This window comes from Rhineura floridana, chromosome 6, assembly GCF_030035675.1.
Source record: "Rhineura floridana isolate rRhiFlo1 chromosome 6, rRhiFlo1.hap2, whole genome shotgun sequence".
Lineage (NCBI taxonomy): Eukaryota > Metazoa > Chordata > Lepidosauria > Squamata > Rhineuridae > Rhineura > Rhineura floridana.
The window spans coordinates 41,204,762-41,230,676 of NC_084485.1; the positions used below are offsets into that span (position 1 = coordinate 41,204,762).

General features: G+C 39.7%; 1 protein-coding gene across 21 annotated transcripts in view; it reads left to right on the top strand.

The window, feature by feature from the left end:
- Positions 1-25,915, top strand: part of PTPRT (protein tyrosine phosphatase receptor type T) — a 977,341-nt gene that overhangs the window by 856,597 nt on the left and 94,829 nt on the right. For 13 of the 21 annotated variants that reach the window (XM_061631522.1, XM_061631524.1, XM_061631514.1 and 10 more), the window contains 3 exons: positions 5,366-5,501; positions 6,585-6,605; positions 17,594-17,623. In XM_061631522.1, coding sequence (XP_061487506.1) covers positions 5,366-5,501; positions 6,585-6,605; positions 17,594-17,623 — 187 coding nt within the window. The remainder of the gene's footprint in view (positions 1-5,365; positions 5,502-6,584; positions 6,606-17,593; positions 17,624-25,915) is intronic. The other 8 variants (XM_061631521.1, XM_061631529.1, XM_061631533.1 and 5 more) reach the window with 4 other exon arrangements.

Here is a 25,915-nt window from a genome sequence, read left to right on the forward strand (position 1 = left end):
TTTCAGATCCTAAAATAAGAATCATTAATTAAATATTTAATTCTCCAAAGCCACCATTAGGATTTAGCTGCTTTCATTTTCTCAGCATCTCAAGGATCAGCTTGACAACTTCTAAGCATCTTTGCAGAATTCTCTTGATCACGTTAGCATGAATAAAACTCAGTATTAAATAGTAGAATAGAATGTAGTCAGTTGTGATAAAACCTACTGCATAGGTTTCAAACATCCTTAGTACAACATAATAGGCTAAGGAATGAAGAATAAATGTAGGAAGCCAGCTTATACCAAGTCAGAGCACTGGGCGATCTACCTGAGCATTGTCTACACTGGCTGGCAGCTGCTCTCCAGTGTTTTAAACAAGAGTCTGTGTTAATAGCAGGGCCTGAACATGGGACCTCTTGCATGTAAAGCATGTGCCCTATCTTTAAACTATGGCCCTTTCCCAGGAACAAGTGAGGAACATTTCATTGCTCCTTACATTTGAAATTTATCTATGAATTGATTTATATTTGAAACATTTCTATTGGGCCTTTCAATTCTATAATGACAAAAACAGCTTACAAGAATTTATAATTAGTTAATACAATGAAAAGCTTCAGGAAAATATGTATCAGTTAAGAACACCAGAACAAATAAATAAATAATCCCTGATGCTAAAAACCAATAAAGAAGCAATCAGAAATTGAAAAAGGGTTTTGAGTAAAGTGGTGTATACTCCTTATCCCCACCACCCAGAGATACCAGTAATCTAGACTGTGACAAATCAGAGTAAGAACATAAGAGCCTGCTGGATCAGGTCAATGGCCCATCTAGTCCAGCATCCTGTTCTCACAGTGCCCAACAAGAGTGGGAAAGGACAGACATGCTTTCCTATCAATGGTAATGGAGCTTTGAAGAAAAATATAGGAGGGTTAGAATCTGTCCTCATGAGACCAGGGAGTCCTGGCAGCAGACAGAAGTATGCAAGGATAAGATGTACGTTTGATAGGCTAAATGGAAGCTTTGTAATTGTTTCCTGGGACCTAAAGAAGGGCAGGAAACCGGACTCAGAACCTTGGCTTCTCTGCTGCTGAAATAATCTAGGGAGGCAAGGAGGGAGTATTTTCCTTGCAGCACAATTGCTCTCCCCAGAGATTTCTTTCAGTTGGCAAAATGAACACCTTTTCACAGTTGAAAAGTTATGGGGTGAAAATTGGCATCATCAGAGTGAATTACAAATCTTTCAGTAGTGAAGGGACACGCACACACACACACAATTTGATTGTAATTAATTGCTTGTTTTATTTTTCTCTTTAAAAAAGTCAAATTACATGACAAGCAATGAATATCTTCTGGAAAATTTAAGTTAGATGAAGCCAGATAAAGCAAAATTTATTTCACATTTGAAGTTCATTTTCTCAAGAAACATATTGTTAACTTATTATTCATTACAGTGCCAGCTATGTTCATGGTCTAAATCAGAAGAATGAGTTAGAAAGGTTGAAAGCTCCAGAGAGTTTTGAAACCTAACATCCTGACAGCTGAAATAAAGTTGCATGTTAGATCTGTGTGCTAGTTTGATGAGTCGTGAGATTTCATGGATATGTTCATTCCAATGTACATTCGTTTCCTGTGGTTACATGATCTATCACATTTTTTTCTGGGTTAATATGATTTCTGGCTTTTATATATATATATATATATATTTATATAAATGACTGATTGATTGATTGATTGATTGATGACAATTATTAATTGGCCTCTTAAATGTGTCCTGCACTGCACATGAGGGGTTGGCGCAGAAGAAGGAACCATGAGAATTAGGGGGGGGTATTGTAAAGGAAAATCCATTTTTCATTCTGTTGGGACTGAGATTGTTGAGATCATGAATTAGATAGAGACACAATGCTGAGAATTCCTCTGTAAAATTCATAAAATATTGTTGGCTGGCTACTACAATAGATCCCCAAAGTCTGTGAAGCCTAACCTATAGATTCACAGTCACATCTTCCTTGTGACATGCTTTCTTATGAGGACAGAGGAACCTGAATCTTGTGTTTGTTGAAGTGTTTCAGTAACTATTGCTCATTCAAGCTGAGGCCAAATAACAATTACATATAAAATACTTTGGTTTCTGATACATCCTGCATCCTTCCTCTCTCCTTAACCAGGCACCCCACAGGGGAGATCACTAGGTAAGTCAAATTAAAGAGATCCCAAACTTTGCCACTGGGCCCAAATCTACCCTAAAATACCCTGGCAAGCAAATAGCTTCTCCTTCCTTCTGAATTAGCAGCTCAGAATAGGTCTTGAAAGTATTATACAGGGAGAGACCTTACTGGGATACTGAGTAGTACTGCTCTGTCAGCTCTCAGTCTTTATCCACATGACTCCATAAATTTATGCCTATGCAGCAGCTTATCCAAAACAAAGGCATTAACAAGGTGTGAGATATAAAGGTTTAGAACTAGGGATGGAATGATCTGTCTGTTTTTGTTCTCTCAGTTTCTCATTTTTCTAATTTCAAATCTGGTTCTTCACATTTCTGCAGCAATTTGCATTTTTTAAAAATCTCATGAAAACGTTTCAGCATTTTAGTGTGAATTTTTCCTAATAAATGCATTTTTGTATGCAGTTTTGACTAATGTACACATTTTTGCAAGCAATTTCTCCTAATACAATTTTCACTAATATATTTATTTTGTGCACACTTTCCCCTAATATATGCATTTCTGTAAACACTGCTTGGTTGGAGAACCACACTACAAAATTCTGATAGGAGCAAATTTCAAAGGATGGCTGTGTTTTGTTCTCATATTGTTTCGGAAAGTGCAAGTGTCTGCTGTAGAATAAAAAGGTAGGGCAATACAGTATCTCAGAGAGAAGGTCACACCTACTGTTCCCCTGGTGCATTCGTTATAGCTGCCCAATTTCCCTGCTTTTTAAAGTTTGATAGAAATATCTGTTGGTTATAGGTATGTTCTTAAACCACAAGGGTTTTTTGTCTATTAGTGAATATATAGAAAGGTGAGATGATGTTACAGTTCATAGTGAGGAACCTTACACAAAACACATAAAGGTTTTTAGACTAAGGTTGAGATTTGCTCCTCACCACTGAAACCTCCCCAGCGGGACCAGGCTGGAGAGGAGAAAGAAGAACAGGAAGATGAGGCACCACACCACAGGGCAAGTGACAGGCTGCAGGCAGCAATGGGTGAATATCTGCTCAAGTTTGACCCCCCTCTGGGCAGAATTGAGTGGATTTTTCACCCATCCTTGCCTGCACTCCTGCGGTATGGCACCTCCTCTTCCTCCTCCTCCATGATATGGCCCTGCTCAGGGTAGCTTTTGCCATGGCTGCCGCTCTGTCCTTTCACCCGGGACAGCCTTTTCTCTCCTGCCTTCTCCTTTTCTGTGTTGCTGGGGGTGAGCGGGGCAGATCAGCAGCAGGCTAATTCCATCCCTACTGTAGACAGTGTATGATTCCTCAATGATTCATCAAAAAGTGCATGACTGGAGGCGGTGAATATCTTCCTGATTCATTAGAACCAGTGAGAATTTTAAAACATATGGACTAAGAATGATCTTTGTTGCAGTTCTGCTTATCATTTTTCTCCAGTAAGGCAGGTTCTCCTTTGCATCTGGAATATATATACATCCTGTGATGTGTGATAAACCTTTATTGATCAACCTGATAAAAAATTACTAGTACACTACACATTTATGGGATGTTATATATGCCCTAAGTTTATTGCAATTTTTTATTTTGATATTCCACAGTTGCTGTATCTTCTTTCCTTGACTTTGCTGGTAGCTTCACTTCATTTTGTTTTAATGCCTCCAGAGCATAAGAATCCAGTTTTGCCAATTACATCAGAGTTCCCCATGATTTATTGGAATCTCAAAAGCCATGAGAAACTCCACTGATATTACAAATTGTTCCTGGACAATTGTAGCAGATGGATGAAATTCATTTTACTCAACTATTCCTCCAATGACCAGTGATTGGAGGCAGTAATCTGTGGGGCATTAGGCTCTTCAGAAGAAGTTCTACTGGCCAGCTGGAAGTCTGGGTAGAATCGGGGCAGTGTTGAAATTTCTGGCAGGCAGAGCCAGACTGATATTCCCCACTCTGTTTTGACTACTGAGACCTGGCAGTTAAATTGAAAGTAGGGATAGGAGAGAAATTTGTTTAGTTTGCATTTTAATGAAAACCTACCAAATGTGCTCTTCCTACTTGAACTGAAATGCAGCTTTTCTTTGAAAGCCACAGTCCTGTGAATTTTGTAATATAGTTTTCCAACCAAAGCATGCACACCAAATGTATATATTAGTAAAAAATGCTTGCAAAAATGCATATATAAGTGAAATAATGTACAAAATATGCATTCTGCTAGGGATAAACAGCTGGCAAAAATGCACATACTAGACAAAATTGCACACAAAATGCATATATTAGGAGAAATGCTCACAAAAATGTGTACATATTTCCGTGAGGACTTTTTTTAAAGAAATGTATATTAAAATGGGATAACCAAATTTAGGACTGGGAACACGAGAAACAGAAATCAAAATTGGGAGATTTGTCTATCCCTAGTTGAAGGATTTGCTGGTTTAAAAAAGAGGGGTGCATATTTAGGGCAGCTGTTGAAATCCTAGTCAGCAGGCAGGGCTAGGATGATATCATCCCACTTTCCAACCACTAAGCCTTGGAAATTAACATGGTGTTCTATGATGGATGGATGGTGATGATGAAGAGATAGGACAATTGTTGAAGCCCTTGGAATGTGGAAATGTCAACCTGGCTCTTAATCATAACAGTTTTATAGAAACTAGTTGAGGCAAATCTTCTCATAAGTGCATGTTACAGACTTTAGAGTATAAGAAAACAAAACTTTTACAATTCAATCATCACTCAATATTCCATAGTTCTGATATCTACATTCTCAGGATAGAAATTCCATAATACCTGTGTATGTGTGTGATGGTTGTGACGAATTATAACAAGTGAGTCTGAGAATCTAGAAAATGGCAGTAATAGGACTAAAACTGATGAGATTACCTTGGGAAGAGGAGCTGTACAACTGTTTTGATACATACCTTTGCAGCATTGGCTAAGTTATCTGAAAAGTCTGTTCACTATTTAGCTTCTTGTGTTAGTGTGTATTTGAATACCATCTAAGAAAAAAATGCCTCATATATGTTACATCATACTTAAGTTTAGAGTTACACCTTCCTTTCTCTCATGATTGGACACCAGATTTGTCTTTTGAAATGTTGCTGTGAATTTGTTGTGTTCAAACTGTTGTTGAAATCTAAATTGCCTGGGATATTTCAACAATACTTTTTATTATTATTGTTTCCCTCTTTTCTACAACTTCTTAAGGAGCTTCTACACAGAATTCCAATGCAGTGGAGCCAGAAAAGCAGGTTGACAACACTGTGAAAATGGCAGGAGTTATAGCTGGCCTTCTGATGTTTGTAATTATCCTTTTGGGAGCAATGCTTACCATAAAGAGAAGGTAAGTCTCTTCAGATTTCTAATTTGTTATGCTTTGGGAATGGTTATTATTACATTTGTCTTTTGTTTAAAATGTTAGTGCTTCATTGGAGCATAATTTATGCTCATTTGGGGGAGCAGAGGCATAGGTAGTTTAGAGCTGTTGCTGTTTCTTAATGGAGTTTTAGATACATGCCCTAAAAGCTAGTCTGCCCTTCATGTACTCACGGAGTATATAGAAATCAATTTTCTGCGGTTCTCTCTCTTATGCCTGTGATGTGTGTGTCTTTGTGTGTGTGCTTGTACTTCTTCTGTGTACTATAACAATTGAGTGAAGGCAATCATTTGGCCATTGACACCTATCTTTCTGGCTTGATGACTGTGTGAAGAGGTTAGAACATTTTGGATTTTCATTTACCAATATGGGATGTACAAACATGTAAGCATATATATTTAAAAAGTCCAGTTGGAAGTCCTGAGTTCTAGACCCAATTCTGTCACTAGGCATATCCATACTACAGACTTATATTGGTTATGTACTCTATTCCCTTTACCAGCAAATTCTGGGAATTGTAGTTTTGATTGCAGCAGGGTGGGAGGGTGAACCCATGATCTCTATCAGAAGTTTCAACACATCATAAACTGCACTTCCCAGAATTCTTTGATGAAGCCATTAAAGTGGTATTCTAATAACAAAACCAATGCAAGTTTATAGTTTAGATAGGGCCATATTGTACCATCTGAGCAAGTCATTTCACTTAGCTATGAGAAGGAAACAGTGCCTCATGGAGGTGTTGAGGAGGGTAATTATTAAGCACTTCCACTCCCTCAGATGATCAGTAATATTTATGCATATACACTAACAACGTTTTTAAAGCTGAATTTCTGCTACTTTTATTCTAAATTTTATACTGCAATAGTAAATTATGAGGACATATTCTGCAAACTTTACTTTCTATTTGTGTGTGTTGTACTAAAAAGGTGTTTAGAGAAAAGACAAAACATGCAATTTGTATGTGTGTGGTGTTCCTATCTGATTTCAATATTACAAGCTGTGAAATGTGTAGGATGCTTCCCAAAACTGCCTTTCTATTCTTTTTTGAAGGAGCGGTGCAGTAGATCCAAGGTGATTATTAACCTTCTAAACGTGGCTTGACTGTGCATGCTCACTGGCAGCCATTTCCTCTGGACCATCCATTCAGATGGACAAAAGTTATTAAAAACTTGCCTGGGGAAGACAGGTTGTCTGAGGATTTGTTTCAATTCATATACGAGCACTACTTTATGAAATTGTTGCTGGCATGTGTTGGGAACAAAGTTATGAAGCAGTTTAACCTTTTTTGCATCTGTATATGCTTTCTATGTGAACCACTGGCTCTCACACCTTGAACCAGCATGGCATGTTAGCTGAGTCCCTTGCTCTCATTTTCTGACCACCACACCCACTACATACTGTGAAGTAGTAATTCAGTTAAGCCAGTAGTTTAAAAGAAGGTATTTTTGTACTTGTTTCACACTGTAATTTTTTGGCATTATACTCATATTTTTCAAAACACAGTTTTAAAGAAAGCCCATGGTTTGCTACATCCCAGCACTGTGATGGGAATGTGAGTTTGCACATGCAAGTAGCTCATGTTTTCCATCTTTAGTTACCCTAATTATAGTTTTTTTTAACTGTAGAAGTATCACTGCTTAATAATGATTGTACTTATATTTGTGAGGTAATTGTAGTATAAAACCTGTCCTGTGAGAGACATTATGTCAGAGGTAGCCTATATGGTACCCTCCAGATTTTGCTGGACTACAATTCCCATCATCCCTGACCATTAGCCGTGCTAGATGGGGCTGATGGGAACTGTAGCTTCACAACATCTGAAGGGCAACTCATTTGCTCCCTATGTGTGATGGTCTTACAAAAGTAATTTCTAGAACCGGTTCAACACACTTGTTCTTATTTTTGCTAAGTTCATTTTCTGAGCGTTGCACCTTCAGAGTTGCAAAAGCAACCACTCCCATGTAGAACCATGTATAAAATAAATGCTGATGCACTAAAGTTGCCCTCAGCTTCCATTTGCTTCAGTAAATGTTGAGAATGCTGAGGAACTCTTAAGATAATATCTGCAAATGCTACTTTGTACCTAAGGAGTAGGAGTAATGTTGTATCCTGCATGCATTTTCTTGTAGTTGTATTTAAAATTCAGCCTGGGGTGCTCTAAATATCTTACACTGTTCTGCCTATTTAGCAGCTTTTCTAATCCAAGAGGGAGAAAAATAATAATTCCCTTTATTGTGAGAGGAAATTTTACATAGCCCTATGCGCTTGTCAGTTTACCACAGCTTTTGAAATCTGATAACATATCTCTGTGCTCATGATCACTGTCTCATTGTTTTAAATTATCCCCATTCCTGTGAGAGAAGATGCCCTTTTTTGTGGAGTGGGGGGAGTTTGTACTTTTCATATCCAAACCACATAGAATGTAAAGAGTCTAGAATAAAAGTTCAGGTAACAAGGAGATTATATTTTTCTAATACTTTTGTTTTACATTTTAGTACAAATTTATAATAATTCATTAAAAGTACTGATTGAATCTGGAACCTTCTGTATCCAAAGCAGCTGTTCTTCCACTGAGCTATGGCCTGGGATGGTGTTCCAAAGAGCATTTGAGGGTGATGAGAAAGATGGATTAAAATGAAAAGGCCAATTTTTCACTGCTGGCCTCTTTTTATTTTATTTATGAAATTTGTATCTGCCCTTCCTCCCAGAAGAAACCCAGGGTGGCAAACAAAACACTAAAAACTTGTGAGTTTTAACACTGGACAAACATGTTACACATTTAAGTTTTGAAAGTCTTTCTAGAGTATGGGTGGGGAACCTCAGGACCAGGGCCAAATTTGGCCATCCAGGTCTCTCTGTCTAGCTCTCAGATATCTCCCCATGCCACACACCCTTCCGAGCCACATCTCCTCTCCCCAAGACACACCCTTCACCAACCCTGCTTTGCATCCTCCTTGAGTGTTTTTGGCTAGCTGGAACATGTCCTTGAACTCTGATTGTGCCTCTTGCTTGCCTGGATGGAGGACAGAGAGGGGTGTGAGTGTATGTAGAATGAACCTATTGTACAAAGGTCAAATTTACACTCTCTGCTCTGCCCACCTTTTCCTGTTGTCCTACCCACTGCTGACATAAGAACATAAGAAGAGCCTGCTGGATCAGGCCAGTGGCCCATCTAGTCCAGCATCCTGTTCTCACAGTGGCCAACTGGGTGCCTGGGGGAAGCCCGCAAGCAGGACCTGAGTGCAAGAACACTCTCCCCTCCTGAGGCTTCCGGCAACTGGTTTTCAGAAGCATGCTGCCTCTGACATGTGCCCTCCCCCACTGAAGTTTGGCCAGAAAGGAATGTGCCCCTTGTTGCTGGACTACAACTTCCATCATCCCTAAACATTGGCTATGCTGGCTGTGGCTGATGGGAGTTGGAGTCCAACAACATCTGGAGGGCACCACGTTGGCTAGTTCTGTCTAGTCTCTCATACAGTCATGCCTGTGACATTTTTGCACTGGAATATCTTATCAGCTTGAACAAACTACCTTAGCAGAAAATGTCTGGCCCCATCAGCCATGTAGATCAGCAAAAGCCAGTATAGGCTGAAGCAGCTTGCACTACTGGACTGCAGGGATCAGAAATGCTAAAATTGCAACCCCTTATCCTTAAAATTAGAATTATGTGGACAAGCCCAAGCAGGTTAACTTTTGCTCTTTCTAGAACCCTGAACCTTCAGATTATTCAGTATGTGTAATCCCCACAAAGGAAAATGTGGGGAAAGTATTGATTTTTATTTTTTTAAGAATAGGGCCTTTTATCCTGCTTGCTTCGCTCTCCAACCCTACCTACCATCACCAAAGCCTCCTTCCCCCCATGGTTCACTGTAGCTCCCCCCGTTCCCCTCCCCTTTCCCCACCTCAGGGGTCGCCAGAACTCCCCTTCTCCCCTGACCCCCCAAGGAGTCACTAGAACACCCCTTCTTCCCCCCACAACCCCAGGGTTGCCAGACCTCCCCTTCCTTGGCTTGCCTCCCACCTACCTGGTAAGGCCAAGCTCTGGGCCTCACCACCACCCCGTAGGCTTTGACGCCAGATGGGCCTGCCTCCACTCCAGACTTTGTCACTGTACAGGCCTGCTGCCATTCCAGGCCTCACTGCTGCCACTCTGGGCCTTGCAGTTTGTCCTTGCCTGCCTCACCTGTAATTACACCTTCAGAATAACAGATTACACACAAAATAGTTTCTACCAAACACTCACACATTCCTTCCCTCCCTACAGAGGTATGTCTGGCACCTTCTTTGTACAGCTTTTGGTGAATGCCACAGATGCCCTTCTTTACCCTGGCCTTTGGCACTTGACATATATGTTTTAGGACCCACCCGACTTTTGTGAATGTAATTGTTTTTAACTGTTTTTAATACTGTGTTTTAAATTTCTGTAACCCATCCTGGCACTTACTGGTGAAGGACAAATGATGATGATGTTGATGGTGGTGGTGGTGGTGGTGGTGATGATGATGATGATGCCGGCAATACTAAAAAAAAGCACGTTTTGAACCTGGAATGTAATACACACTTTCAACAAAGCCATCAGTTAAAAAGAGCACTGTAATATCACTCCTGCATAGGACACCTGAAACAAATAGATCTTCATTGTGTGCTTAATAGAAAGACAAAGGTTATCTATCATTATAAAAGGAGAACATCAATTTAAGAATTTAATTTCTTAGCACACACATCTGTGCACCCAATTCGGAACAAAAGCTGTTTTGAGACTCTTGTTAAATATTAATAGAATTAATAGATGGAGAAATCATTTTAGGTGAAGATATGAATGTAGTTATGGATAATTTTCTTGATAAAATAAGAAGAAACAGAAATTCTTAAGCCTTTGAACACATTATTTAATAAAGAGAATTAGATATTTTTAACAGATATATGTCAGCCCATAGGAAATAATAACATACTTTTTCCCAAGGCAAGAAACAGTTATTCCAAAATCAATACATTCTTCATTTCACAAGCATTAGGTAATAAGATCACCAAGAGATTTTATCACAGAGATTTACCTATGTAAAATATTGGAGGGCACCATCTCTTCCTTCAATAAGTGAATGGAATTACATTCTGTGAATATACCTGCATATGAAAATTCACATATTAGGATGGAGGAAAATAGTCAAGGTTATAACAGCTTTGCCTGGAATTTGTTTTAGTTTATTAATATTAGCATCAATACTCAAACTACTAATTCTATATGCGCAGATCATAATCCAGCATACATGGAACTGAAGCTTTTTAAGGAGAAGGTATATAAAATATGGTCTTGGAGACAATGAACTGTTAAAGTAAGGGGAAGACGCATTTGTACTGTTCTGTGAACTCTTGCACAAGCTAGCAGAAAGCTACTTGCAGGAAGCTTAGTGCAACAGCGTATTCAGGGTATCTTAGAGTAAGAAAAATTTGGTGAATTGCTGTTTCTAGTTGTTTTTAAATGTCATTTGTTTTATTTTTAACCAAGTGAGGCACTAGTGAGAAGTTAGAATATAAAGGAGCCCAAGAAGCATGGGAGTTCATGAAGAACGTATTACAAAAAGCGCAATCGCAAACAATTCCAAAGAGGAAGAAAAATGGAAGACATCGGAAAAAGCCAATGTGGCTACACAGAAGACTGGTGGAGGAGGTAAAAGTAAAAAAGAGCATGTATAAAGAATGGAAGGAAGGACGCATCACCAAGGAAGAGTACCGACGAGTGGCTCGGGCTTGCAGGAATAGCGTAAGGAAAGCTAAAACCCAGAATGAGCTGAGGCTGGCGAGGGAAGCGAGGAACAACAAAAAGGGGTTTTACATATATGTTCGAAGCAAGAGAAAGACCAAGGAAATGGTGGGACTGCTGCTCAGTGAGGATGGCAAAATGGTGACAGATAACGAGGAAAAAGCAGAACTGCTCAACGCCTATTTTGCCTCCATTTTCTCCCAAAAAGGGAACAGTGTGCAACTTTGCATTGGTAGCAATCTCAGTAAGGGGTCGGGATTGCAGTTCGAGATTGATAAGGAGATAGTCAGGAAATGCCTAGTTAACCTAAATGAGTTCAAATCTCCAGGGCCTGATGAACTGCATCCCAGAGTATTGAAGGAACTTGCGGATGTACTCTCAGAACCTCTTGCCATCATCTTTGAGAAATCCTGGAGAACAGGAGAGGTGCCGGAGGATTGGAGACGGGCAAATGTCGTCCCGCTCTTTAAAAAGGGTAAAAAAGAAGATCCGGGGAATTACAGGCCGGTCAGTCTGACTTCAATACCGGGAAATATATTAGAACGGGTAATAAAAGAGTCCATTGGCAACTATCTAGATGACAATGCTGTGATTAGAAGGAGCCAGCATGTGTTTGTCAAGAAAAAATCCTGTCAAACTAATCCCATCTCTTTTTTTGATCGGGTCACTAGCTTAGTAGATGGTAGAAATGCTGTAGATGTCATCTATCTAGATTTCAGCAAGGCGTTTGACAAAGTCCCCCATGACCTTTTGATTAGCAAACTAGTCAAATGCAACTACATGGAAATACTGTCAGGTGGATTCACAACTGGTTGGAAAACCGTACTCAAAGAGTGATTGTCAGTGGCTCTGCTTCGGACTGGAAGGAGGTCTCGAATGGAGCGCCACAGGGTTCTGTCCTGGGGTCGATACTCTTCAACATTTTTATCAATGACTTAGATGATGGAGTGGAGGGAAGCCTTATGAAGTTTGCGGATGATACGAAACTGGGAGGGATAGCTAACACAATGGAAGACAGGAATAAAATCCAAAGGGACCTGGATAGACTAGAAAATTGGGCTGAAATTAATAAAATGACATTCAATAAAGACAAATGCAGGATTCTGCATTTAGGCCACAAAAACAAAATGCACGGGTACAGGATGGGAAATACCCGGCTTAGCAGTAGTGCGTGTGAGAAGGACCTTGGAATTGTAGTGGATCTCAAGTTGAACATGACCCAGCAGTGTGATGCTGCGGCAAAAAAGGCAAACGTGGTTTTGGGCTGCATAAACAGAGCTATAGTTTCCAGGTCGAGGGAAGTAATAGTCCCACTATATTCTGCATTAGTCAGGCCTCATCTGGAATACTGTGTTCAGTTCTGGGCGCCTCATTTTAAGAAAAATATAGACAAGTTGGAGCGGGTTCAGAAGAGGGCGACGAGGATGATAGCCGGTATGGAGAACAAGTCTTATGAGGAAAGGTTGAAGGAACTTGGCATGTTCAGTCTGGTGAAGAGAAGGCTGAGGGGTGACATGATTGCACTCTTTAAGTACCTGAAGGGCTGTCACATAGAGGAGGGTACAGATTTGTTCACTGCTGCCCCAGAGGGTAGGACCAGGTCTAATGGTTTTAAGTTGCAGGAGCGTAGATTCAGATTGGACATTAGAAGGAACTTCTTGACAGTAAGGGCAGTTCGGCAATGGAACCGACTGCCTAGGGAGGTGGTGGGATCCCCTTCGCTGGATGTCTTCAAGCAGAGGCTGGACAGCTATCTGCGGGAGATGCTCTAGCTGTGGATTTCCTGCTGTGAGCAGGGGGTTGGACTTGATGGCCTACAAGGCCCCTTCCAACTCTATGATTCTATGATTCTATGATTCTGAAAATCAATAAATAAAATGAATGAATAAGTAAGATACAGGTTGTAGCATATCACATCTAGTGGACTATAGAAGGTCATGAGGAGCAGCTTGCAAAAGCTTTCTGTGTAGCAACCTCTCTGGATTTGGAGGGAGGAGGTGTCACTTTACTGATAAAGCACTCTTCTGCTAGGCTGGAAATCCACCTTCAGTGAAAAGAGGCTTTCTGCCCAAGGAACCATTCTTCATACCTTTCCGTATTGTCCATGTACAATAGGATACATGCAAGGGTCTGCCGGTTATTATCCCAGGACATCTTGTTACATCCACCTCTCTTCTCTCCCTCTGCTTCAGGCAGCCTGCCAGCAAGTCACATCACCATTGTTCTGGATCATTGCAGGAAAACATTGAGCTGCTGTGTTCCCACCACCACTGCCCTTGAGTAGAAAGTGAGGTTTCTGTAGTTTAAACAGGTTGTTTTAGTTATGAGTTTATCTGTTTTCGTTGTTTTTGTATGGATGGCTACTATTTAACTAAATTGAGTTATTGTACCACATCCTGGGATTGTTAGCTATGAAGGGTGGGTTTAAAATATTTGAAATTAAAATGTTATGGTGAAAGACCCATTGCACCCATCCCAAGTGAAACATAATAATTTTGTTGTTGTTGAACTACACATTTTTATGTAACAAAAGTGATGAAGTAATTGCATATTTTGCAATTCTTCCTTTTTTGCTAATTTAGTCATGATATATTTTGTTCTTCATGAAATGGTATTTGCCATTTTCTTTTCTTAAGGAAGTATAATAAAATGTTTTAAAAGGAAGACAAAGCCAATATAAATTATATGGGGCTTATTTGTGCAAAACTGCTATAGCATTGCTTAAAAAGTAGAGTATGAATATTTCTAGGTCTCTCATGCTAACAGTTGTCATTGGTAGATTCTTTGGCTAAGCAATACGACATGTGAGAAGGATTTTGGAATTGTCGTTGATCGTAAGCTGAATATGAGCCAACAGTGCGATGTGGCTGCAAAAAAGGCAAATGCTATTTTAGGCTGCATTAACAGAAGTATAGTTTCCAAATCATGTGAAGTATTAGTTCCCCTCTATTCAGCACTGGTTAGGCCTCATCTTGAGTACTGCATCCAGTTCTGGACACCGCACTTCAAGAAGGATGCAGACAAAGTGGAACAGGTTCAGAGGAGGGCAACAAGAATGATCATGGGACTGGAAACAAAGCCCTATGAGAGACTGAAAGAACTGGGCATGTTTAGCTGGGAGAAGAGAAGACTGAGGGGATATGAGAACACTCTTCAAGTACATGAAAGGTTGTCACACAGAGGAGGGCCGGGATCTCTTCTCGATCATCCCAGAGTGCAGGACAGGGAATAATGGACTCAAGTTGCAGGAAGCCAGATTTTGACTGACCATCAGGAAAAAGTCCTAACTGTTAGAGCCATACAACAATGGAACCAATTACCTAGAGAGGTAGTGGGCTCTCCGACACTGGAGGCATTCAAGAGTCAGCTGGACAGCCATCTGTTGGGAATGCTTTGATTTGGATTCCTGCATTGAGCAGGGGGTTGGACTTGATGGTCTTATAAGCCCCTTCCAACTCTAGTATTCTATGCCTAGCCACTACAAAATGGAGGAGAGATGAAATGGCTTCTCTCAGTGTGAATTCAGCAAGTCAACTGAATTCTACTCAAAACCTGAGACATAAGAAAATGTCTCATCATCCCTGCCTGGAATCAGTGCGTTAGGAAATCCTCTACAGTGCCGTGGTTTCTTTGTTAAATTTTCAGAGCATTGGGCAGCCCATAAAGACTTCTGGTACCTTCAGGTCATTCACATTTTTCTTCCATTTCTGCATTTCTGATGCATTCATTGCAAAAAATAGCAGTGTCTAACTACATGTATGATTGCACCATGATTCTTTTCATGTGATGTTTTAACAATGCATATGTGAACTTGTATGCACTGATAAAGCACTACAAAAAAAAAGAATCTTATACATATTTTATATAAAGATTCCTTTTATCTGGTATTTTACCAATATTCAGGAATGCATGGGTGTATCAGCAAAACACTCCACATTGGTAAATCATGGACATGCTCACATCAAGATCTCTTTGTTCCAGTGTTGTATTGATGCGTAATGCACGCTGAAAACATAGAAAGGGGTAAAGATGCAAACCTTATGCAATTCAATTCCAGCTAGTTACATGGGAATTCAAGAGGAATTGAACACAGAACAGAGTAAATCTGTGAAATAATTGAGGGTTGGAATCAGGGAAATCTTATCCCTCTTTTCAAAGGGCCCATGTTGCTAATTGTAACCTATACTAGTACAAGTGCATTGCTGATTGCAGACAAAACAGTTCCGATTGTAATAGTCATCAAAGCAACTTTTGCTAGTGGCAGTGTTCAAGAATTGCCAACCTCCTCCATTATCTTGGACAGAGAAAGCTATTACAATCTTTTCAAGACATTCAGTGTTAAGCTGAAGTTCACTGTGTTCAGTGTACTGTTCTTTCTCTTGTCTCTTCTCTTATGACAGTATGTGATTGTCATATTTGTGAAGACAGGACAACGTCTACCTTAATGTGTTGTTTCACAGGTATATGTCTTGGCCCAGCTCTCAAATGTCTGCTGCAAAAGGACATCCTAAAATGTATCATCAGCTCTTTTGAAGTTCAGAGGAAGGACATTTTATAGAATATACATACATACTATAGGATAGTTTTAATAAAATACATAAAAATGGAATACCTCTCATAGTGAGGAATATTTGAGAGATATGGTCATAAGAAGCCATTATTTCTAAAGGAGACAATTATATTATGTACTCTCTTCCTTGACTAAAATTGGGTGCAGTCCCAGAGTTTGTGTGCACCGCTGTCAGGGCTGTACATATCTAGTTCTGTTAAACAATTGGCACTCACGGCAGGTGCCACTTGGCCAAGAGGATAGAAGGAACAAATTGTGTCCCCCAAACAACTTATAGCCATGATCACTGATTTTGTAACTGGACTATATATGTGAGCTCCAGCACAATGAGAAATCTGGGGGGGCAGTACTCTTTTGTGTATCTCCGTAGCTGGTTTGGGGCAGATGTATAATAATTATAATTGATAATATCTCAATATTGAAATTAGACAGTGCATAAGTGAGATTGTAGAATTGTACAAGTAGTATACACACGTGTGACTATGATGCATGAAAATCTACATGTAGGTTTAATTCTCTTTCCTGTGAACAGGAGATTTCTCAAGAAGAACACAGATTAAGCATATTTGTGTATTATGCAACTAGGTATTATTAGTGGTTTGGGTGTTTTAAGAATCCTTTTTAAGGCAATAGTCTTTTAAATAAATCATTTTAAAGCAAAATATTCATAGGGATATCATTTACGTGTCAAATACATAATTATGAGTTGTGACATACGCAGGTTTTGTTTGTTACATTTTCATATGCAGAAGCAATTCCATCACCAGAAAATATATGGAATGAATTGAGCTATCAATATACGTTTAGTAGATCTGAACCAAAATGCCCTGCTTCTTCATCTACACTGTTTGCACACTGCAAACAGGGGTGTCCCCTCTGAGTAATTTTTGCGACAGCCCTGCAAACAGGACAGTGTGTTTTCCCCATTCATTCTGGTGACACTGCTTTGGGCCACTGTTCTCTCTCTCTCCCTCCCTCAGAGTGAGGACAGAAAGCATTGCCTTTACTCTGATTTGGCTTCAAATGTCATGTAGCCAAATATCATTGTGCACATTGGAATGAGATTTGGCTATTTAGGGACATTTGAGGCCAAATCAGAGTAAGGGCAGAACATCCTGGCCTCACTCAGCTGGAAATCTTGTCTGCAAGTAATAGATGGAGAAAATTATGTTGCACAGCAGCAAGGAAAATGATTCACTGCTGCTGTCAGGACCATAAATAGATAACCAGTGAAGTGAGCAATGAGGGCCTTGTGAAATCTTTTGGGCCCTGAAAGCCCCCTCTTCAGGCCTAAAATGTCCACTAGTCAACTTTTAGTTTTTTAGTTACCCCAGGGTTTAGTTACATCCTTCTACTCCTGGTATTATAGCACTAAGCTTTTTTTCTTCATGCTTTTCATTGATAGACTTAAACTGCTTTACAGAGGGTTTGGTGCTACTGTTTTGTGAGGAACTCAAACCACAGTGAAGTGACTTGCCCAGGACCATGCAATGCATTAGTGGCAGTTACAGTTGTAGAACCCAGGAATTCCTGCTCTAGGAGATTGCCTATCAGACCTTATAATATCAGTGCTCAGACATTATAAGAGATAAAAGCAAACTGGGTCGTAGAGGAAGCACTACAATACTGTGTACATTTCAAACTTAACATAATGGATATAAAGTCTAATCATGCTTTTTTCCTTCTTCCCCACTTTTGGACATTTTCTTCATCTGACTGCATATTTAGAAGAAATGCATATTCGTACTCCTATTACTTGTAAGTACCTAGCTGAATATGACTTTTCTTGAGCATGTTCATTAGAGTTGCAGGATATACATATTTGATTTTTTTTACCAATTACTTTTTCTTTTAGCCATTACTTTTCCTTTTTCCTTTTTGCCATTTATTGGTTTTGGTTTTTTGCAATACACTACACTTTTAAAGTACACAATCTGTCCAAAATACCCACTGCCACACTTTTGAAACAGTTGTGCGTAGGAAAAAAAAAAGTAGTGGGGACTCAACATGGTTATTTTCTTTGGCAATCAAAATCCATGCCTTCATATCCCACTCATCCCTTTCAGTCTTGTTGATTATAATCTATTTCTGGTACAGGCTAATAGGAAATTAATGGGCTAAACACCAAGTTACTCCCCTTCCTGTGAAAAATAATGTTTTAAAGCACATGGTCAGCATCTAGGGCGTTCACTGTCTTCGCTGGAACCACTCAAGAATTTTCTAGTTAGTGGGAGAATGGTTGAGACTTGTGTATTCAGCAGCAATATCAAGGGTTGTACTCAACATATTACTAAGCAGATAATCCATCAGTGCAAGGATTTTTCCTTGCACAACAGAACTATCCCCCCTTCCTCCCCCCGCACATCCTCTGAATCTGTTTTGGGGTTTTCCCCAATGCTTCACAACAGATTTGGGGGCAGTGTGAAGGGTGAGCAGGAGGAGAAGAGGGGGGAAATCTCATTGAGCTAACACTTTTTAGTTGAATAATGACACAATAGATCCAAACTAGATGTGTTGAGGGACATCCATGATTAGGATTTCTTGCATTAAAATAAAAATGAATAACATCCATGGGGTTGGGAGGATCAAATCAAAATTATGGTGGGGGAAGAGGGGAAGTTTTCTAAACATTCCCTGACACTATTTTCTTGGTTACAAAATCTCTCCCAGTATCGCTAATCTGATTGGATTCTTCTTCCTGTAGCTGCTATTTTGTAAAAACGATGGGAGAATATAAATGCAGATTTCCTGCATCACATCTAGTTGTTCCCTTAAAACAGTGTTTTAACTGCTCTACTGAGGCTGTCTGTGAAGGTAGAAGAGATGCAGAAGGCGAGTGTGTATGTGTGAAGTCTGTCTGAGAAACTGATGTTTTCTATTTGTGAAACTGCTGTTTCCTAATCTCAGATATATGGGAGACTGCGGTTATTCAGTGGATGGGAAAACATGTATGGTGCATCCTCAGAGACACAGTCTTGTATCTGAGGAATTTGTTTAAATAGCGGAACAGATGAAGTAATGCAGAAGGAGAAGGAGAAAGTGGTATGGAATAGCAAAACTTCAGTCTTGCGCTCAAATAACAAAAACCCTCCAACAAATAGCATAGCTCTTCTGTCTTGCTCTCAAATATATCGGGGGTTGTTTGGCAAATACTCAGTGAGGGCAAAGTAAAAGGATACCCTGCAGGTGTTCTGGGACAGTATTTGTAGAACTGAAATGGGTTGAAGTGATATCCGAAACAGAAGCTTATTTCTTGGGGGAAGAAAACTTTCAAGACACTGGAGGAGAGGTTTCAGCACAGCACTAGATAAATTAATGGGGAATGGATGAACCACACAGGAAATGTCCTACCTCATCACTTCTAGAGTTGCAGGATCAACACAGGATCTTCCCAAGTAACCCATTAGTTTCAATTTCCCCCATCATTCAAATATTACCAATACGGAATGGATCCAGAGGCCAAGAGCTGGCAACCTTGTTGAAATCTACAATTTGTAAGTGAAGTGTGATCGCCTTGTGTGTTAAGGGGAAGGCAGTCCTGCAGGATGTCTAAAATCCTTTTTCTCTTCAGGATAATTAATAAGGTATAACTTATTGCACAGAAAATTCCTATGTGTAATCCCTCCTTACTGAAATTGTATGTATGTATGTATGTTTTTTATATACTGCTCTTCCCCCAGAAGGAGCCTACTGAAAGTGTCAGACATCAGGGCTGCTTTATGTGTTAACTGAAGCACATGTTTGCTATGACTTCTATGATTGCTGTCATGCTGCTCTGGGAACGTAAATTTTCCACTCACGTTGTTCAGCTGTACTTGTATGTTTATATAACATGCCAGTGAATCCCTGGGGTGGTGTTAGTTTCTGGTGTATTTCAAAAACACCCAAGACAAATACAACCAAAATATGTGGGCTTGAAGATTTATTATACTTCTCAGAGTGTCACAGGAGCAATCACCGATATGGTAGCAACCATAGTATGCCGGGCAATGTGCCAAGTGGGCCAAAGGTAGAAATGCTGGTTAATGTCTCTGTGTTCAAGATGAGTTACAAATTTCAGTGGCTCATAAAGATTGCATACAAAGAAGACAAGGGCTTTAGAAAACCTTGAAATTCTCACCCAGCTCAGACTAATATCTGAGTCAGAGAAGAATTCACAACTCATCTTTACTGATCATCCAAGCACACCTTTTCCTTTCCTTACTTCTTGGTGGGTAGTGGCAGCAGCAAGAAGAGAAACAGCATCTGCATGTGGAAAAGAGAGAAGCTTATCTGTCTGTGGGAGATGTACTTCTCTCAAGGGTTGAATACAATTCTTAGCTTCTGGTATCACTGTGCCAGTGCAGTTACCGGACTACAAAATGTGCTAAAACCTCATTTTGTTACTGCATTTGGGTATCTTTGTGAGTGTGAGAAGGAGCTTATGAGAGACTTTTGCATGCCACATGTACATAAATTTGGGTTGCCCCCATTAAAGATGAAAAACACCCTTTCACTTTGATCTCTGCACATCTTTTAAAATAAACGGATTTACAAGATTTTAAAAAGTGTTACTCAGCTTAGATGCAAATTCAAAACATTCAGAAGATAATTAAAATGAACAGTAAGCTAAAAAAGATATGTTTATCTTTGGGGTGTTTTTAAATGCCTGTTTGAAATGGTTTTTATTGATATTTTTAATGTTTTATTTTTAATTTTTGTAAACCACTTAGAGGATTTATAAAATCAAGCGGTATATAAATTTTGTTAAATCAAAATAAATTTATCTGGTTTCCACACTGCTGCATTCAGATCACACAACATCAGTATTTTCTAACCCTCCTTTGGCTAACTGACTATGAAAAAGAGCCAAATGTGGCTTATAGAGCAATCATAACTGGGAAGGAAGGCAGGGAGAGGAGTGAAATGATGGACAAAATGCCATTTCCAAATAGGGTGACGGTGGTGTTTTTCTTCTTTTTTCCTTGTATATTCTTTATTTTAAAAAAATTACCTCCCCCTTTAGTTTCTGTGGGGGGAAACTAACTGCACTTGCTCTAGGGCTAGGACCTCTCAGGAACTGTTCATTCAGATGATCCAAGGCTGCCTCCAAATCACCCCCAGAATTGCTAGAGGTAGATCTATGCCAGGGGTGGCCAAACTTGCTTAACGTAAGAGCCACATACGATAAACTTCAGATGTCTGAGAGCCGCAAGACATGAACAAATATTACACACACGTTTTTATTGTTACATGCACATTTTGTTACAAAAATTTTATATAAATATTAAGAAATATATGTACGTGATAATATTTATTCATGTATGTAGTTTTTAAACTGTTAATTTGTATTAGTTTCAATAATCACAAAGTACACATATATATACAAAATGTTTTCAAAATCCTGAATGATTATTGTTTTAACTATATTGAGCATATTTAATACAGTAATGAACTACGGAAACATCTAAGAAAAATATGTAAATTTGCATTTCATTAACATGAGACCACCAAAAATAAAAATAAAAGGGGTAAAAACAGATTTTAATGATATTTATTTGTCTTATAATTATAAAGCTTGAAATTTTTTATTTACCTTTTATATTAATTGTGATGCAAAAAGGAATTCAGCCAACATATTTCTGCGAGCCACACATTATATGTCAAAGAGCCGCATGTGGCTCACGAACCGTGGTTTGGCCACCCCTGATCTATGCTGACAGAGCTTTCTGCAGACATAACCAGTCTCTAGGGAGGATGTGCAGCCCCCTATTGGTGGAGCTCCTCCAGTGGTGGAGAGGCATCACCATCATATCCAAACTCCCTATTGCTCGTGGATCTGAGGTTTAGGTTTGCTCTCTTAGTTAAAAATGAATCATAATTGTGTTTGTTTGGCTTCTTTAATTCTACTTTAATCCAGTTTTTGCACTTAGCAGGCAACTGTTCATGCATCTTAGATTATTATCTTTCTTGAAATATTTCCCAATTAGTAAAAGGCAGGAACAGATATGTCTTCTCCTCTCTCTTTTGCTAATTGCATTAATTCTGTTGCTGCCTAAAAACTGATTCTCATTGTGGATTTCTCTCTCTCTCTCTCACACACACACAAAATTAATAGCACCCTAACCCTGATTCCCAGTGGGAGAAAAAGAAACATAATATGTGAAATATAATTCTGCATCAAAATCCCAGATATCCCATCTGTTTCTTTGAGGAATTCACACTGCCTTCCCCAGCAAACTTATCTTCTATCTCATCTGCCACAATCTATCCATAACATGTCAGAGAGTGGTGAAACTGGGAATGGAGAGACTGAGTGACCCTTCATGTGTGTTTGAATCTTTGCTAAAGATTATACCTTCCCTGAAAATTAGTCAGGCAGAGATTTTAAGCTTTAAAAATAAGAAATAACTGCTTTATTCTGGAAGTACATACTTGATAGGAAAGAGTTCTACATCTAGCTAACTAGCTAAGTTGGAGATGCAAACACCAAGCCTAGTGTTTGCCCTCATGCTTGGAGGAGAGGGAGAGACAAAGAGAATATGTCTGCTCTCCCTCTCAAGAGAAAGAAGAAGGAAGGAGGGAAGGAGATGTGGTCAACATCCTATGCATATCAGTCTAGCAGGAAGGGAGAGACAGCAGGAGATCAAAGGATAGGTATCAGCCCAGCAATCAGGAGGTCTCCTCTCTAGCTACCCTTTTTAACCCCATGCAGCCTCAACCCACAAGTTGGAGTTGAACCACATATTCCAACATAACACAGCTCAGTAATTTTCCTACTGTGGCTAGCTGCAGAAAGATTCAGATCCCTCAAACCTATCAGAAAAAAGTTAAGGAGTAGACATCTGTACCCAAATCCAGACTTTGAGAGTGCAGATTCCAGTTCAGGATCCCTAAAGTCAGTGGCTCAGTTTGGAAGAACTAGGACTGTGACTGTCATGAACTCTGTGGAGCAGTCCTGGAGTGATGAAGAGGAAGAGGACGAAGCTACAGAATAGGACCCAGAGGAGGGTCCTAGCAACTTGCGGCCAGGAAGTACTGAGACAGTAGGCTTCAATACTTTTGACAGGGACAGCTCCTTCCCCTTAGCTCACAACACAAGGAATGCTGGCCGATCAGGACCCATCCCTTCTCCTCCCCTCCACCCCCTCTTCTCCCAAGTTGCTGCTGCTGCGCACACCTCCTCTAGAGGAGGAGGATCTCGATGAAGTGCCACCACTGCATTTCCCCAGATCCTTCAGATCCTGTCAGCCAATACAGAGGCTCTATGCATCTAGGATCAGAGGCAATTTGCCTATGAATACCAGTTGCTTGGAAGTACAGGTTTAGTTCACTGGATTAGGTCTCATCTTCATATCCTAAGGTTCTTGATTCACGTGTGGCTTTATATATTTTGATATCTTCATCTAAGATATTTGAAGACTTCCACAACCCCAATATGAATTCCCAGCCACAATTTCCAACTCACTCTCTGCACACTTAACAGCTAATGTAGAGAACTGGTGTTGTGCAGGGAATACTTTAATTCCCACTGCAATCTCATACACAAGGTAATAGATGGAGTTGTTCTTAAAATACTTTATTCACGTAGAATTATTTGGATAAATTTATATTGGCAGTTTTGGAAAATGACACTATTTATATGCTGAAGCTATTCCTGTTTTCTTGGGATGCATGTAAATAAATAAAACATCAATTCTCTTTTAAAATGTACAATGAAAGTGAAGCAGAACAGATGCCTTCAGAGACAGAGAGGCTATTATATCCAGGGCTCATCTTCTCACAGGCTCCAGACCCCAAGTTCCACCGACCCCTGCATTCTTTTAAGGTTGTCCAGCCTCACTGTTCCCCCCTATCTTTTCTCACCCTATCTAACCATTTAAATTAAGGTCATGATTTTATTTATTCCATTAATATATTGCTATATTCCATCAAGGTGGTCTACATGTGGTTCCCAGGTGATCACCTTCCATCCATCTAGACACAGACCAGACACAGTCACAGTCACAGACCTGCTTATCTTCAGCAAGGTGGTGGCCTCATGTGCTTTCATGGCATACCCTGGGACATGAAACAGGCATAATCTTGCTGTACTATGTCAGTGAGAAGACAATACCACAAGACTTTCTAAATATTTGAATTGGCTCTGTGTTTCTCTATGATATGTTGTTGCTGTTGTATCCTTCCTTCATTCTTAGGAGCAGTATATGTGGGATTCCCCCTCACAACAACTGAATGAAATAGACTATGCTATGAGACAGTGATTGGCCTAAGATCATTCATGCAGATGTTTGAATCCACATCTCCCTGATTCAGGTCTGATGCTTTAACCACTGTACAAGACTGTCTCAAAATATAAGCCCCACCGACCAGAGAGAACAATCTTCTTGTATACATGATCACTTATTCCAGAAGCAGATCTGAAGCCCCTGACTTTTGCTACAATCCGTCAACTATCTTTCCACTGGATTCATCTGATTCGTTCTTTGAATGCATGATGAAATAAGGGACTGAAGAGAGGTCAAGGATTGTTTATCCCCACATACTCTAATTTATTACATAAACGGGTCAATAGCCATTGCCCATCCTAATTGAAATCCAATCCTTGTTAGGTGCCAGTCAGAAAGATATTCTTCCCTGTTGCCTAGAAAGCATTCTAATAAACGGCATCCTCATGTTCTTGTTTTGCTCATAGACAAGTGAAAGCAACACATGCGTAAATTCTTTGTTGATGTCAAATTTATGTCAGCACATATCAGTTACTTCTGTTACATTCTTCTTTGAAATATCCATCCAGAAGCTGTTTTTTTATTCACCTTTCCATTTACATAATGAATGAAACATACACATACAATAGTGAGTTTCCTGCTAGTTTTGCACTTTATGCAGCCTGTACTCTGTGATTGACATTAATGTGATGAAAGCCACTTCCCCTGGATGTTCCAGTTGTTTTTACGGGAAGCTGGTCAGATAAGAGCGCAAGAGTTGTCACTGATATGGTTTGTCAGGACTTCAGAGATAGCATTTCAATTGCCTTATTTGTAGAAGGGAAGTATTTTCAGATAACGCTACTGTCATTCTGAAGACAGCTCAACACACGGGTAAGCTATCCTTTGCCTTGGTTCATTATGTTAGTTAGAGCTCAAGGTCCATCAATGTTAGATGCTTTAACCTTTTTGATAATTTTATTCTCCCCCTCCCTAAGAAGGATCCCCTGTGCTTTCAACGGCTTGAAAAGCAGCAAATTAATTGTCCACGGGTTGTGTTTGACTTTTTTGGTGGGGTGATGGTGATTGAAGATGTGTCTCTAGATACAGTACCCTCCTTTGAATTAATGGCCATTTTTAGACAAATGTTTCTGCCTTTGAATGCTGTTTTTTCCTCTTGAAATATCTCTGCATCTTGAATTACGAATGCTCACTCCAGTCTACCAATCTTATATTGGCAGTTTGGATTTACCTTTTGTATTGCTGTGCTGCAGCCACAGTGGGGTGGAAGAGGGAAGCTCCTTCAGTGTCCATTAATTCTTCTTCAAGAGCTATCAACACCTCACCTACATATGGAAAATATATCTATAAAAACTCACATGAAAGCATTGTGCGGTTTTGAGTAAAGTACACTAGAATTAATTGAATAGTTAATGTAGAGTCACTTTAGAATGGTAAGGATGTTGACTTAACTATGCTGCACTGAGCACACACTGTGAAGAAGTTGACTGTTTACCATGTGCCTTAATCCAGGATGGTTCTACCCATGTCCTGCTACCCTAAAGGGACTGTGTGAAATGGCTTTCAATTAAGCAAGAACAGAGGCTATTAATCTTCACTGAAGTGCCTTCTATATGCTAGTATATTATGAACTTGTTTTAGGAAGGTCTGTAGCTGACGTGGTAGAGCACATGCTTTGCATACAGAAGGGTCCAGGTTTGATCCCTTGGCCTCTCCAGAAAGGGCTTGGAAAGACAGTCTGAAACCCCAGAGAGCCACTGCCAATCATTGCAGACAATACCGGACTAGATGGAACAATGGTCTGGCTTAGTATAAGACAGCTTCCTATGTTCTTAGAATTCTC